General features: G+C 34.5%; 1 protein-coding gene across 1 annotated transcript; it reads right to left on the reverse strand.

Annotated features, from left to right (window-relative positions):
• Positions 1 to 7,130: 7,130 nt before the first annotated feature.
• LOC131041550 (gibberellin 20 oxidase 1-D) lies at positions 7,131 to 11,220 on the reverse strand. Its single transcript, XM_057974676.2, has 3 exons — positions 10,705 to 11,220; positions 7,784 to 8,096; positions 7,131 to 7,665 (listed from the first exon to the last, which is right to left on the reverse strand). The coding sequence occupies exons 1-3, from the start codon at positions 11,079 to 11,081 to the stop codon at positions 7,417 to 7,419; spliced, it is 939 nt and encodes a 312-aa protein (XP_057830659.2). The 5' UTR covers positions 11,082 to 11,220; the 3' UTR covers positions 7,131 to 7,416.
• Between the last annotated feature and the right edge of the window lie 4,062 nt (positions 11,221 to 15,282).

Here is a 15,282-nt window from a genome sequence, read left to right on the forward strand (position 1 = left end):
TTGACCAACTTTGAATTTTCTATAAAATTCCTCTTTTTTCGTGGGTTCACCTAGTTCTCTGAATGTCTCGGTGAGTTCATAGTCACTAGAGGATTTGTCTGAATCCTATTCCCATTTATTGGAGTATGTGGAATAGTGATTCTCTTGTTGATTTCTGACAGCTTTTATTTGTAATGCTTCTTCTATCTTTCGAATGTTTTCCTTGGAAGACATGAAACCAAGTCCTTTTGAGCGTTCCTTTTTGAATGTTAATTCTGGTTGCAAAGGTTCAATGATGCCTTCCTTTCTTAAGCCAAGAGGACTTTTGCCATCATACCCAAATTTTTGTAGGATCTTGAACCCTTTGCCATATTTTTCACATGGTATGCTGATGTGATCTTGTGTATCATTTTCAGGATCTTTGTAAAGAATTTTGTATAAGTCTTCTTCTTCCACTTCACCCCACTTTTGGAAGATAGTAGGATCCCATTTGAGTGTAATGATGGATATCCGTTTAGAGGGATGTGGTCGTCCATACTCTTTTGGTGAACTCATAACTTGTTGTAAGCACATGGTTTGATTCAAAGTGTATTCACCCTTACCCTTGTCCTAATATTTCCCTTTAAGCTCACCTTGTTTTGATGTCAAAGGTTTTAATGATTCGGGATCAATGTATGCAGAAGAAGGGATAGCTTCCCTATTACTTGGAATGATCGTCTCAGTTTTTGGTCTCAACTTATTGCAGTATATGAATGGATTAGGATCACCATTAACTGTTATTTCAACTTTGTTGTGAGGAAACTTAATGCATTGGTGATATGTAGATGGGACTACCCTCATTTCATGAATCTAAGGACGTCCTAGTAATATATTGTATGTGAGATCCAGGTCTAGGACTTGACAAACCACATCCTTTGTAATTGGCCCAACTCTGAGAGGCAAGGTGACTGTGCCTTTGGATGAACGCTCTTCATTATCATATGCCTTGATGGTAATTTTGTTTGTAGAATTCACAACATTATCTGAATATACCAATTGTTTAATAGTGCTCAATGTACAAATGTTTAGACCTGCTCCTCCATCTAGCATGACTCATTTTATTCGATGTTTGTGTATGAAGGCTTCAATGTGTAAAGGTGCATTATGTGGCTGACTCACGAAGGCGTCGTCAGCTTCTGTGAATGTAAGGGAGTGCGAAACGGAAAGGTATCCCACCATAGATTGAAACTGGTCCACGTTCAAATCAGTGGGGACAACAGTGTCTCTCAAGATTTTGTCAAGAATAGCTTTATGTGTCAAGGATATGCATAAAAGATCAAGGATGGAGATGAGTGCGGGTGTCTTCCCTAACTGTTCTACAAGGTCATACTCAAGTTTGGTTGATGAAGAAGCGGTGGTTTTAGCTGGAGCACCTAGCAAAGTGAATTTACCTCGATGAGTTGTAACATTACATTCAGAGGTTGGTTCAGAAGAAGATCCAATTCCTTTCAGGACGATCTTGGGTCTTTGGGTAGAATTCTCAGGCGTTTTGTCCTTGATGATAATGGTAGAGACATGATTGTCCATCAAAATGTGATTGACAGTTGAATCATAGTTATAAGATGCTCTGGTATAGTTGGTTTAGTCATTTGTGGCTTTAGCTTTTCCCTTGTCATGTTTTGGGAATGGTTCTATAAACATTTCATGTTTTTGATTGGATGAATGTCATTCAATCTCAATGTCACCTCTATCAATAAGATCTTGTATGATGTTCTTCAGTCGATAACATTTCCTGTCTTATGGCCCTTGCTCTTATGAAATTCACAATACTCATAATCATTCCACCAATTTGGTTTAACCTTTGGCTCATATGGAGGCAAATCTGGAATTGTTATTATTTTGTTTGCCACTAGCTTCTTGAAAACTGATTCTAGTGGTTCTCCCAATGGGGTGTACTTCCTTCGTGACTTTGAAGTTGTTTGAGTATTCACTTGATTGTTTGTAGAGCTTGATCCAGAAAAAAATGATTTTGGGTCGTACTATATTGGCATCAACAACACCATCATTGACTGTGTTCTTGTTTTTATTCCAAAATCTTGGCTTGTCTTTTCCTTTATAGTCATCTTTGTTTTCTTTGAATATCTTAATGACTCCTTGTTCAATTAGGACCTTCTCTATTGCCAAGCCTTTTTCAATGACGTCCTTGAAAGTGGACAAACAAGCTTTCCTTAGATCATAACCAATGTCTTTGTTAACATTCGGAGTGAACATCTCTACCATTTGTTTTTGTGGAATTTCACAAGAGTATTTGTTGGCTAGATTCCTCCATCTTTGTAAAAATGATGAAAAAGACTCTCCATCCCTTTGTTTGGTGTTGCACAAGGTAGTGATTGATATGTCTGTCTCTATGTTGTATGAAAAATGTTGGATAAATGTCTCTGCTTAGTCACCCAATGACTTAATTCCAGGTGGGAGTTGGGAGAACCATTCCATAGCTTGATCGCCTAAGCTCTGTGGGAATAATCTCATCAAATATGTCTCTTCTACTGCTATCTCAATGCAGGCTGTGAAAAATTGTCTTATATGTGCCTTAGGATCCCCTTTTCCTCTATACTTATCAAACTTAGGTGTCATAAAGTGTGTAGCAAATGGAGGCATTGGAATGCTCTTGTCAAATGGATAGGGACATATGTCTCTCATTGTGTAAGTTGGCTTTGGTGTATTTATGTCCTCCATTTTCTTTTGTAAGTCCTTAATTTGTTGTTCCAAATTGTTCTTAGGTGGAGACCGACTTCTTAGACCATACCCCATGCTTGAGGCGCCGGGTGGAGGAGGAGCATATTGCATATATGGATGATATTGATCATACAAATGTTCATATGGAGGAGGTCTATAATGTTGTTGCGTATATGGACCACTTGGTATAGAATCATGATGAGGAATGGAATATCTTTGTCCATGTATAGCATACTTTACATGAATTTCATGAGTTTGTTCTAGTGTGTTGCCCCCAAATTTGACACGGGGTTTCCTTGTGTCCAAATTTTGAACATGCCTTTGGATATCCAATTGCTTTGGTGGTTGGTCCTTAGCATTGGCATGTGATTGAGTATAGTTTTCTGCATAAGACTTCCATGATGGTCTGCGAAGGTGAGTATCATATGCTTGACCATGTGTATATGGGACCTTAGGTTTTTGAAACAAAGATGATGGTGATTCAAGCACCATATGTGATCCTCTATTGCCTCCACTATTAGGCCTCCTTTGCTCCATGTTGAGGTGAGGTTGCTGCAAAGGTCGATTTTCCATTATTTGAGACATGTCAAAATCATGAGGCATCTTGGCTCCACTTTGTGCCATCACTTGTAAGAAATATTGTCTATCTCTCCTCATTATTTCCTCAACCAATCAATTGAAATGAAGATCCATAATAGAGTCTTCCACTTCTACTGAATGTACTGAAATGTTGTCCGTATTGTCATTGTGTGTATCATTGTTGTTTGTAGTGTCCATGTTCTCAACATTTGGAATGTTTCTATAGGCATCCATGTCAGGTAATGTGGTATGATCAGAATTGAAAAAGATATCATTGTCATACTCATAAGTACTCATGTTTGCGGACTCTTGAGCCTCTTTAGTTTCTCTCATAAATTTTTGGGAATGGGTTTCAACCATGAACTAGGTATTGACCAAGATGTGCGAGACTAGATGAAAATGGAAAGAGTATGGAAGACCAAGAGTTGGATGAAATGTAAATGAATCTGAGGTTTACTTGCAATGCCTAAAGTGTAAGATCAAGTATGTATGTAGTAGAGTAGGTGTGGCTTCCAAAGAGATGATAGTTTCTCTTGATGAGGTAAGTTGACCTTGACTCTAAGTAAAACCAAATGAGTCCCAAAGGTGATAGACCTTGATGAGGGACCACTTAGCAAAATGTTGCTATATGTAATGTGTTGACAAAGCAAGATGAGGACAAGCAAGTGACCTTTTGACTCAAGTTTAGACAAATGTGAATGTAATGTAAGGTGTAAAGCAATGATGGACTTTGTGAGACCCAAAGATAGGTTGAATGCTAGATGAAAACCTGGGGAGACAACTTAGGAAGCTCAATAAGTCTGAAACTGACTGTTCTTGTTTGCTGGTCTGTAAAAGTTTTTCAATTCTGAACACAGACGTGCCTATATACTTCACAGACGTGCTTAAATGACACAGACGTGGTTCTGTCAGACACATATGCGTTTATGAGATTTTGTAAATGCAATGTTGCTCAAGAGAACACAAACGTGTTTTTGCCCTTCACAAACGCGGTTAGATGACACAGACACGGTTCCTGTCAGACACAGATGCGTTTCTGAAAACTGAGTGCAATTTTTCCAATGTGTGAAGTCGCTTGTTGTGACCAAATTTGAATGTTTTTCATGACAAGAGGATACAATGTTTGTAAGTGTTTAGACCCAAAATGACTCAAAAAAAAAGTGTTTTGTTAGATGTAAAATTGTTTTGCATACACTTGAAAACACAAAGGACACAATGTTTTGTTGTTTGATCTTGAATGTTTGATTGTTCAAAATAAGACAGACACAATTCTTATGGCTGGCCAGGACAATAGTTGTTGATCCCACATGAGGTTTCCCTCGAGACTACGCTATTCAAAGTAGATACTTAGATGCTTGACCCCACTGGCTCCACCCTCGGCACTCACTTCTCAGGGCAGCCAAGCACCAGTCCCCACGAAAACTCCCCGTAGCGAACTTTGTATCTCTACTAAGAACCATATGTGTGTGGGTCGCTCCAGAGGTCCGACCTCCTGACCCAACAACTAGAAAGATTTTGGCTTCTAAAACAAAGAGGTGCTAGTAAGGGCATCCGCTCGTGTGGCCATACATGCGACACTTTCAGCTCTGTAAATACAGAAGGCTCTCAGCTGGTAGGGGTTACGCCCTACAACTGATCAAATAAATTTGATCAAACGGGTTTATGGGGAGACATAGTGTCGGTATGAACTAATCAACACACGTTATCCATAGTTTTCACCATGAATACAGTTGTTTATAGTGGTTTGGAAGAGGTGGGTTCTCCTCGCTACCACTTGGGTCGTTTTCTCCTCACTAGTAGTCCTAATGACCACACGGGGAGACAAACCCTCTAAAGCTGAAACAAAAAGAGCCTATTGCCCAAGACACAAAGGACACTGGTTCAATTTTAGTGCACCAATTGAAATGTTTGCTAATCTACGAAAACAAGACACACAATGAAAGATCAAAAACCCTTGCCAAGGTCCTGCAACAAAGATCTATTAGTAGTTTGGATTGTTTCAAATGATCACCCCTTCCTGCAAGCACACCGGTTAGGTAAATTTTAGATCCAAAAGACTTTGTGAAATAGGGGCCTTCAACTAAATGATTTTGCTTTCAAGACAAGCTGCATTGATTTTGTTAGCTAGATCTGAAAATGTTAGCTCAATATGCACTAGATCTGGAATCCGAATAACGAAAAACTAAATCAAAGAAACTGAAATGCAAAACTGAACACAGACGCAGTTATCAGTAACACAAACGCTATATAAATACGCAAACGCGTCTAGATCTGACACAAATGTGGCTCCTAAACACAAATGCGACTCGCGAATATAGATGTGTCTGGAGGCCTTGCAGATGCAATTAGGGAACACATACGTGGCTCTATAATCTGCAAAAAAATAAAATTATGTCGAAGACATAGACATGATTCCAAACGTCACAAATGCGGCAGAAAATAAAAAACGCGATCTGAAAGTGCACAGACGCGAAAATGTCGTAATGTTGTCGAAAATGTCAGATCTGCAACTTCAAAAGCACAAAATCTACAACAAAAGATGTTAAATGCAAAAGGAACAAAGGTCCTACCGAGCATGCCAAAATGTTTATGGTGAAAATGGGTAACAACAATATTGAAAGACTAAATGAATTCAACCACAAAACCCTAGCCTAACAACAACAAAGATCCACCATAACATATGAAGATTACCTAAGACAATGCAAATCAAATGAAATCACAAATATTATACCATCACATGTCCAATAGGTTTGGATCTCTATTCTTCCTATCTCCATTGATCTTGCTTGATATATTTGCTCTCAAATTTTATGTGTGCACAAGAGCTCAACAAAGAACGGAAATGTGGTTGCAAGTAAGCTTGATCGCATATGAAAGTTCGAATGCTAAGATGCTTAGGGTAGTCAATTGATCAGAGTTGATAATGAAGGAAACATATCCTTATATAGAAGACACAATAAGAAATGGAGAGATAAGATTGAGAGATGTAAAAGATAAATGGTCGGCTAGGATTAGAGGGTAGGTAGAGGAAATAAGAAAATAATGAAAGGGTAGGTAGTGTAGGAATTAAGAGATGAATGACATGTGTCATAGGTAGAAAATGTTAATGAATTAATTAAATAAATAAATATTTATTTAATTAATAGAAGAAGTGGGATATTTATTAAATTTAGGAAAAATGATAATTTAAATAAATAAATTTATTTAAATGAGAAATAAGGCTTAGAAGAGGATAAATGAATTAATCAAATAAATAAAGATTTATTCAATTAATAGAAGAATTAGGCTTAAAATAATTAAATAAATAAAGATATTTATTTAATTAGACAAGACAATTTTAGGTGTCTACAGGGTGAAGCATCAAAACTTCTCGAGAGGTCACCAATCCCAATACTAATCTCACTAAAAAAGTTAAAATTATTATTAGTGGGATTCTCTTGCTTAGGTACTTAGGAACTCTTTAATCACACTGTGAACAAAAAATGTAGAGTGTAAGATAGGAAAATGAAAACACTTAAGAAGAATACCTGAACACCAATACATAACACACTCTACATTGATGACTTCTTGCATGAACTTGACTACAATTAGTACGCCAAACAGTTTTCTACTTATTTTTGTAAATCTAATAATGACTGAGCAAATACCAAATATTGCAATACCAAACAAGTTTCAAAGTCTTACTGGTTTATGATATTCAAACCCCTCTCCATTTGTAACATTTTGGCTTGAATATCACACTCTAAATTTTGACTTGCTAAGGTGCGTCATCTAAAATTACACTAGTAGATGAGTTCTACTAAAAAAAACTAGTGTAATTTCATATGAATTGCCTAAACAAACCAAAAATTAAAATATACTATTTAAACTTTACCAATTTTAAATTCCCATGAAGCCCCAACATATATGAAAGATTCAAATAGTAGAATGTAGAGATGTTATAGGATAGATAGGAGGAGAGAAGATATGGTAAGAGACAAGGAGTGCTTTGACTGACACATTTAGCTCCAAATTTTTAAAACTTGCCCCATTTCTTTGGAGCAACATATAAGCAAAACTAGTAACAAACCCTGCACCAGAGCTATCTGCATGTTTATGTGCCATGATAGCTTGGGCAGAGCACATTTTACTACACAAAAGACATTAGTCTAAGCTTATGCGGAAGGGATTGGGGATGCCATCATTTTTAAAGACCCGTTGCTTATATTCTTTATATTCCTTGAAACAAAATGCCTTATGGCGTCGTGGATGATCATCATCTATTAGTTCTTCTGGTGCATAAACTTGTTCATCATCTGCAAAGTGCATAAAGAATGCAAGAGACAGTCGGGAAGTCCACCCTCCATACTTAACTCTGTGCACGGCACTTCTATATCTGCAATTGCTCCAAATCTGCCATGCACACAAACATCACATATTCAGAATGTAACGTTATTTGGGTGCATAAATTTCTGTGTTTACAACATTTGTAATTTAACAAAAATCTCTTAGAAATATTTCTATATTTCACCTCCAAAGAGTCCCCAACATTCACAGCAAATGAACCTTTTAGAGGTTTGACAGCAGCCCACATCCCTTCCTTTGTGAGAACCTCAAGGCCTCCCATATGATCCTGGTATAGAACTGTCAAGCAAGAGAAATCCTTGTGGCCTTTCAATGGCAATGTTGAGGTCTGGGCAAATGGAGGTGTATAATAGTTCATGCGAAGATTTCCTTCCAATGATTTTTCCAATGCAACGTCTAATCCCAAGCTACTAACAGTAAGCTTGACAAGTGTTTTTGCAAGCTCTTCCACCTTGTAACTGTATTCCTTCACCGCTTTACTGAAGAAACAATAACAAAGCAAACAGTTGTTCTTTTTACTAGAAAACACTGAACAGATCATTCTTTAGCACCATTAGAAATCTCTTAGTGGCCTAATAATAACCATAGTAGTTATGCTATGGTTTGGCTATGGTTTGTTAAGATTCAATTGCATATTTTTGTAAGCAATTTTTATCTACTCATGAAGCATGTACAATTTAGAATTTAGAAGAGGTACATTGAGAATATCTTTAATAAAATTAAGATGGATGACTGTGGATTCTCTAATAGAATCTAGTTAAAAATTACTGTTAGAACTCTGTTTGAAGATGTATGAAGAAGATTATGTGAATATTGTTCCTTAGTATAAGAAGTCTTGTGTGTGCAATAGTTTTCAAAAGACTTGACACAACACGTGCAAAGAGTGTTGTAAGTTTGATTTTAAGCAACCTTATATTACATCATTAGACAACAATAAAGAGATTTTTTAGATATCTATGAGAAACAATTAAGCTTGAGATCACCTTCATGTCCGAGTTCCAAAAAGTAGACAAAGTTTATGGATATTGTGGAGTAAATTAGGTATTAGATGCTAATGGTTGTAGATCAACATTGGGTTATTGTTTCATTTTGAGTCGTAGATACCAATGCCTTGGATGAGTCATAAACAACAAATTGAGGTGACTTTCTAGTGTTGAAGCATATAACATATAAGCTTGTTAAATTATGAAAGAAATAATTTGGTTATAGAGGCTACTAAAGGACATTGAGCTTACTTGGACCCATTCTACGATTTTGAATATGATAATTAGAATTGCATTGTGATGTCAAAGAACTTAAATAATTTTATGACAAAACCAAGCAAATTGAAATGCAATATCTTTTTCTTTTTTTTTTTGAAAAAGTTGAAAACAAGATAATACAAAGATTAAATGCCATGCAACACGGGTAACTGTTGCAAATACATTAACAAAGGCATTAGCAAAAGACGAGATATAATTTTGCAAGAGAGGATTCAATCTTCAACAAATTAGCAAAGATATAATTTTGCAAGAAAGGATTCAATCTTCAACAAATTAGCAAAGATATCAGTCAAAGAATGCAGATTGATTCCAACAAAACCAAACATTAAACAAAAAACATGCCATTTTAAAAGTAGGTGCATAAAGCACATGCAATTATTTTAAAGTAAATGCATAAAGCACATGTAATCAGTTTTAGAAGGTAGGTACAAGTAGATGAATAAAATATGCATGTATAGGTTGTTAGAATTTAGTTTTCTCAATTATATGTCTTGTGTACAAAGTGACAATTCATCCTACAAATATTTATAGCATGTTATTTATCAATTTTTTATTTAAAAAAAGCACAAACAAGTTTTGAGTATAGTACTTTGTTTTTTTAACTTACGTAAATTTAATGTACACTTTTTATTTTATTTCATATTTTCACAAACTTAAATTGTTGACATGTATTAATGTGTCGATAATAAACTTTACTCATGAACATTAGCTTATAAAAACCCATCTCCTTTACATTTAACTACTTAATATTCCATCCTTAAATCAATACATGATACATTAAATATTTTAAACTAAATCATTCATCTAAATACAATAAATACTAAATAAACAAACTAATCATTCACCCAAATACAATAAATACTAAATAAACTATTTCCCATTTTTCTTATAATAAAGAAAGTTTTTAGAAATTAGATAATAAAAATTAACTTAGGTAGGGGTCCCATGGAGGGGGCTTAAGCTCTATTTTTAAGGAAGAGGCGGTCTCATGAAAAAAAAAAAAAATTGGCTACGCGATTAGGGGAAGAGCACCAATAGATAACATAGTTCCAATAACCGTCACCTTATTGTCATGTTGACCCCCCAATAGCCGTCATAGTGAAAACACCATTAATAAATTTGTTTTGTACCAATAGTCGATCATTTTTTGTAATTAATTGGTCTATTTGTGCACAACTATTGGAACATTTGTCCCATTTGTGTACCACTATTGGAACATTTGTGCACCACTATTGGGACATTTGTCAACAAGCACTAGCGATTTTGAATTGATGGTTACTAGAACATCTATAGTTAGGTATCAGCCGACACTTTGAAATGAGTATTTTTTGACCTTTGTGCGCATAACTGATTCCACAGCGTGCATCGGTGCTACCCAGAAGCCAGATCAATAGCTATAAGCAGTTAAGTCGCATACGAAGACAACTAAAAAAAAAAAATTAAAATCCGATGTACCGTTTAGGATCTGTGGGTGCACGAAGTTAGCTATGACGACTACTGGTGCTCTTCCCCTAAGGGGCTCTATTTTTTAGGAAAAGATTCTAATTAATCCCGGAGCCAAAATTTTTTTTTTTTTTCATGTAACCGCCTCTTCCTTAAAAATAGAACTTAAGCCCCCTCCATGACAAAACAAAATTCATGAGACCGCCAACTTTAAAATATTTCTTAAAAAACTCAAACAGTTCCGACTTTATTTTTTAGGAAGCCCACTCTATGAAACCCCACCCTTAAAAAAGTGCAATGATAAATCATCCTACAATTAAGTACAGTGCAAGAACACCAGTTACACAGAAACCATCAGAGTCAATTAAGAACATAATCATACCAGAAATCCGGATTCCGTTGAGTCCACAGAGTGTCTGAAATTCTGTCGACTGAATCAGAAAACAATACGCGAGAGAAAGACATGGACTCCCTGTATGGAAGTGCAGCAGAGCGCCCTGTATAGCCATCAAAGTAAGTGGAAAAAACGGCCTTTTCTTTGATTTCTGCGGGCAATGTAAATAGATCGCGAGAAACTGAATCAATCGCCTGGATAAGATCTGAATCCACTCCATGATTTATCACGTTAAAAAATCCCCAATCCTCACACGCCTCTCTGATTATCTTTGTGAGTTTTGAACGGCCCTGCTCTGAATTTAGCAGATCCAGATCTACGAGGGGAAGCTCGATTTCACTCTCACTCATATTCATGGCAGCCATTATTGAATGAATGATTGTTTGCCTTGAAAAAAGTTGCAGTCCATCCTTCAATAGCCGATGAGATACCTAACCTTCTTACAGAGGGTTAGGTTAGCTGGGGCAGAGCATCCTGTAGCTGCCTACGAGATTCAGTAATTAAATCAATATTTACTGTTTTTTATATTGTTTTAGAACTAACTAATCATGGTTTTTTTTTTTAATAAGTATACCTTATTTAACTCTCATTGATTTTCAGTTGAAGAGGATTAGTTAGATTCAAAATTGTATCAGATCTACATAAACTAATCTAGATAATAAAGCTAAAGGTTGAATGGTAGCTATGGGAATTATTTAGTTCTACCAATAATGAGAATATATGAATTCATAGTAGACATTGAAATATATCTATTTGGGGATTGGAATCAGTTTCTTTCTAATCTATCAAAGATCAAATTTGTAGTTCTATGTCTTTTTAGTAAGCAAGGATTTGATGGAATCAGTTTTCATTATGATGGTTATTGGGGGGTCAACATGACAATAAGGTGACGGTTATTGGAACTATGTTTTCTATTGGTGCTCTTCCCCTATAGTATGCTCTCTTTCTTTTATTTGTCTAAATTTTTGTAAAATACTTAATTTTAAGGGCTTTTGGTGTTTATAAACACCTAGGGGAGATTGTTGAATCACACGATTCAAATTCTCCCAAGCCAACCCCTTGATAAACCTTCATAGTTGGGAAAAGATTGACAATAACAATCTTTAGACATACAAATGCTTCAAAATGATTATGTAGAACAAAGATTCTTTTTAGATACCAATTGAAGTTTTATTAGCATGGTCCTTCCTTGAAAGCGAATGATATCTAAATAAAATTGGAATGTAATAAAAAAATAGTCTAGTTAAAGGAATGCAATTGACTGACTTTAAATAGAGAATACTTATGTTAAATGTGTATCAAGTCAACTCATGGTGGGCAAGAAATGAGTAGGAGTTGGTCAAAAGTTGAATTTGAAATTTCAAGTTTTGGGGGAAGATTCACGTGTGTAAGATTCGTCTTCCACACATGGGATTGATGTGATATGTGGAAGTGGTATATCTAGCTTGAGAGAGAATGAATGTAGATATGGTTGGCAGCAATGGTTATAAGAAATGTTAGATATGTGAAAATGTGTTGACATGGATAAGATAGGACCAAGTCTGGTAGACTGTGTAAATGGTGATGATTAATGTCATGTAAGAATTAGCTTAACTTTTCACAAGCTTGTAAAATTTATTGATATGTAATTATACTAAGTCATTCTATTGAAATGGGCCCAAGATTAAATGGGAAGTGACATAGGTATGCAAATTTCATCATTACATTTTATCCCTGTGTTGAGGTGCATGTGAATTCTAGAATAATAATGTATTTCAAAGTATCTTAGCACTCACAAAGATGTATGCAAGGTAAATATTTAGATGTAAAGCATAGTAAGATCCATATAAAGTAATAAACCCCTCTAGATCTTAGCACACAAGTTTGTCCTTTGACAAGTGTGCTCCATGGGAACCTATAAAATAAGAGAATATATGAAATAAGTAGCTTATGTCATGCAAATAAAAAAGAAGAAGATAGTATTGCAAGTTGAAATTTACTTTGTGATTATTCCTCTATGAATTAGATTAGTCTTTACGAATAGGATACCTTATTTATCTATTTCCTTCTTTTTTTTATGTATTCCTCTTCAATTGTTTAGTTTACAAAATATTTCATAATTGGGTAAGAAGTCAATGACACATTTTTCATCATCAGACACATAAATGTTTTTGTTATTTAATGGGATGAATGGGTTGCGAACAAGCTCAACAATTAAGTTCTGAAGTCAAATGTTATCGATCGATTTCAAAGACCTTGCTATCATATCTTGAGTGCAATACACACATAATTCACTTTCATTGAGATTAATTAAATTTTAAAAGAATTAAAGTCCTTAATTAAATCACATGCATAAGAGACAACATGATTATTTCTTTTTGTGTCAACAGTATCATGAGCAAGTTATCTTAACAATTAATTTTGAGTAACTTAAAGCCTACGCCATCTTTAACTTATTACTTTATGCTAATTGCAACCCTAAGATCAAAGCTTCAATTTCTATAATATTTTTTGTACATGTAAATTATAGTCTAAAGATAGTCAAAATGACTTTTCCCACTTGGGTCTATAAGTTGTATTCCTTCTCTAGCACCCCTTTTGGATTTTGAACCATCAATTTTAAGTGTCCATATTGTGTTTTGGTATGATTTCATTTCATTGGAACATTGGGGGAGCTCACTTTACCATGTAATTTTTACTTCAATTGTAAATACTCTCAATTCAAGTTTAACAAACATGATTTCATTATGCTCATTGTAACATGCTTTAAGGTGTTCAATGCAAGGTTCTCTTTATATTCTAATATTATTTGGCATTCCTCTCCATCTAAACCACATATGCGCAAAATCTATGGCCATGTAGACATTTAGTGTCTTGGACCAATCATATCTTAGGAGAATGCCAAGTGCTTTAAAATTATTCATTACCTGAATTCCTATGTTTTGTTGAATGTGGGATTGGAAGTAAGTTACATATGAATGTTATTCAACTCTCTAACATCATTTACTTCAGTTTTGTCTAATTACACAACTTTTTGGGTTGATTTAATGAGCTTGTTAAGACCAAGGTTTTTAGAATCAAATATTGCATCACATTTTAAATGCACCTAAATTCATAAATTTTAAAACTTAATTCCAAATATCCTAATTGTTCGTAAAGAGGGAGACACTTCAGTCTGTTCCATGTCTATTGAAAGATTTGGACTTCAATTTTGACCTAATCTAGATGGGTTTTTAGGGATGGTTAGAGTTCTGATCATCATTTCCTCTTATCTTGAGAGTTGAGTCACATCAAACAATAAAATATTAGCTTTAGTTTGCATTAGATATTGAACAAACTTGCACCTTGAAGGAGACTCCCAAGTGATTTTAAAATCTAAGAATTGCCTTAATTTGGATACACTAATTTTAATAAACTTATCTAACGTCTAGGATTATGATTCACCTTTTACAATGGAGTTTACAATCACTTGGGAGTCACCTTCAAGATGCAGGTGTGTGACAGAAAGACGAGAAGCCAAATTGATTTCAAGGATTGTCGCTTGAGCTTCCACCTCATTCTTTGTCCCATCTCTAAGTCTTTGCACATTGATTGCAAGAATATTGCCCCTATCACCTCTAGCCACACAACTGACACCTGACGAGCTAGGATTGGCTTTAGCGGCATCATTGAAGTTGATCTTGATCCATTCCTTATCCTGCCTTTGCCACACTACTTCTCCTTCCAATTTGTATATTGGATCAAACCAATGAGGCCCATTGACAGGACTACTCATTTTATTTTTAAAAACAAGTATCTGTTTCATTTTAAAATAGGTACTCATTTCTAATTACATTTATGATTCTTGTTCCTTTTTAGGATGGGTATGTGATTTGGATTGGGTACATGTTTCATAAAATTTGAAATTTGAAACCCATGGCTTTGATTTTGTTTTAGGACTGGGAACCCATCCCTTATCCTTGAACCTACAAATACAATGCTATGAAAACAACAAGAGAAAATTTAACTTTAGCAATATGAATGTGTATGAATGATCACTTTTTTCATAATTTTTTGACAAAACTAAAACCCACATATATGATGATGTTTAATATATATATTTATATAGTAATTGGATTATTTTTTTACTTGTTAATCAATTTATGAGCAAATTGGTCCATAAACTTGAAACGTTAGGTGCTAATATATTTTAAAAAAACTTTACATTTGTAAAGTATTTTTTGAAAAGAAAAAAATGTCATCAATCTAGGCATTGTTTTACCTAATGAAAAAATCATTTTATGATTACTTTAGCTCAAAATATGTTTGTCATACACAAGGGGTTTTCAAAAGTAGCAATTAGGGCTAATTGAAAATATATATTTGAATTTTTTTTATAAAAATATCATCATAAAAGTTCACTATAATATATGTCTTTTCCCAAAAGAATTATATATATATATATATATATATATATATATATATATATATATATATATATATATATATATATATATATATATATATATATATATATATATATATATATATAAAATTTAATTTCCCTACATATGCATCTTGTGGCTCTAAAAAATGACTTTAAAAAAG

The sequence above is a fragment of the Cryptomeria japonica genome, chromosome 2, assembly GCF_030272615.1.
Source record: "Cryptomeria japonica chromosome 2, Sugi_1.0, whole genome shotgun sequence".
Classification (NCBI taxonomy): Eukaryota; Viridiplantae; Streptophyta; class Pinopsida; order Cupressales; family Cupressaceae; genus Cryptomeria; species Cryptomeria japonica.

Bases quoted from the DNA above. Each gene is read 5' to 3' on its own strand.
- LOC131041550 (XM_057974676.2), bottom strand. From the start codon at position 11,081: ATGGCTGCCATGAATATGAGTGAGAGTGAAATCGAGCTTCCCCTCGTA. The intron at 8,097-10,704 runs GTATGATTATGT...TTGTTTCTTCAG, and splicing joins CAACGGAATCCGGATTTCTG to TAAAGCGGTGAAGGAATACA. The intron at 7,666-7,783 runs GTGAAATATAGA...TGTGCATGGCAG, and splicing joins ATGTTGGGGACTCTTTGGAG to ATTTGGAGCAATTGCAGATA.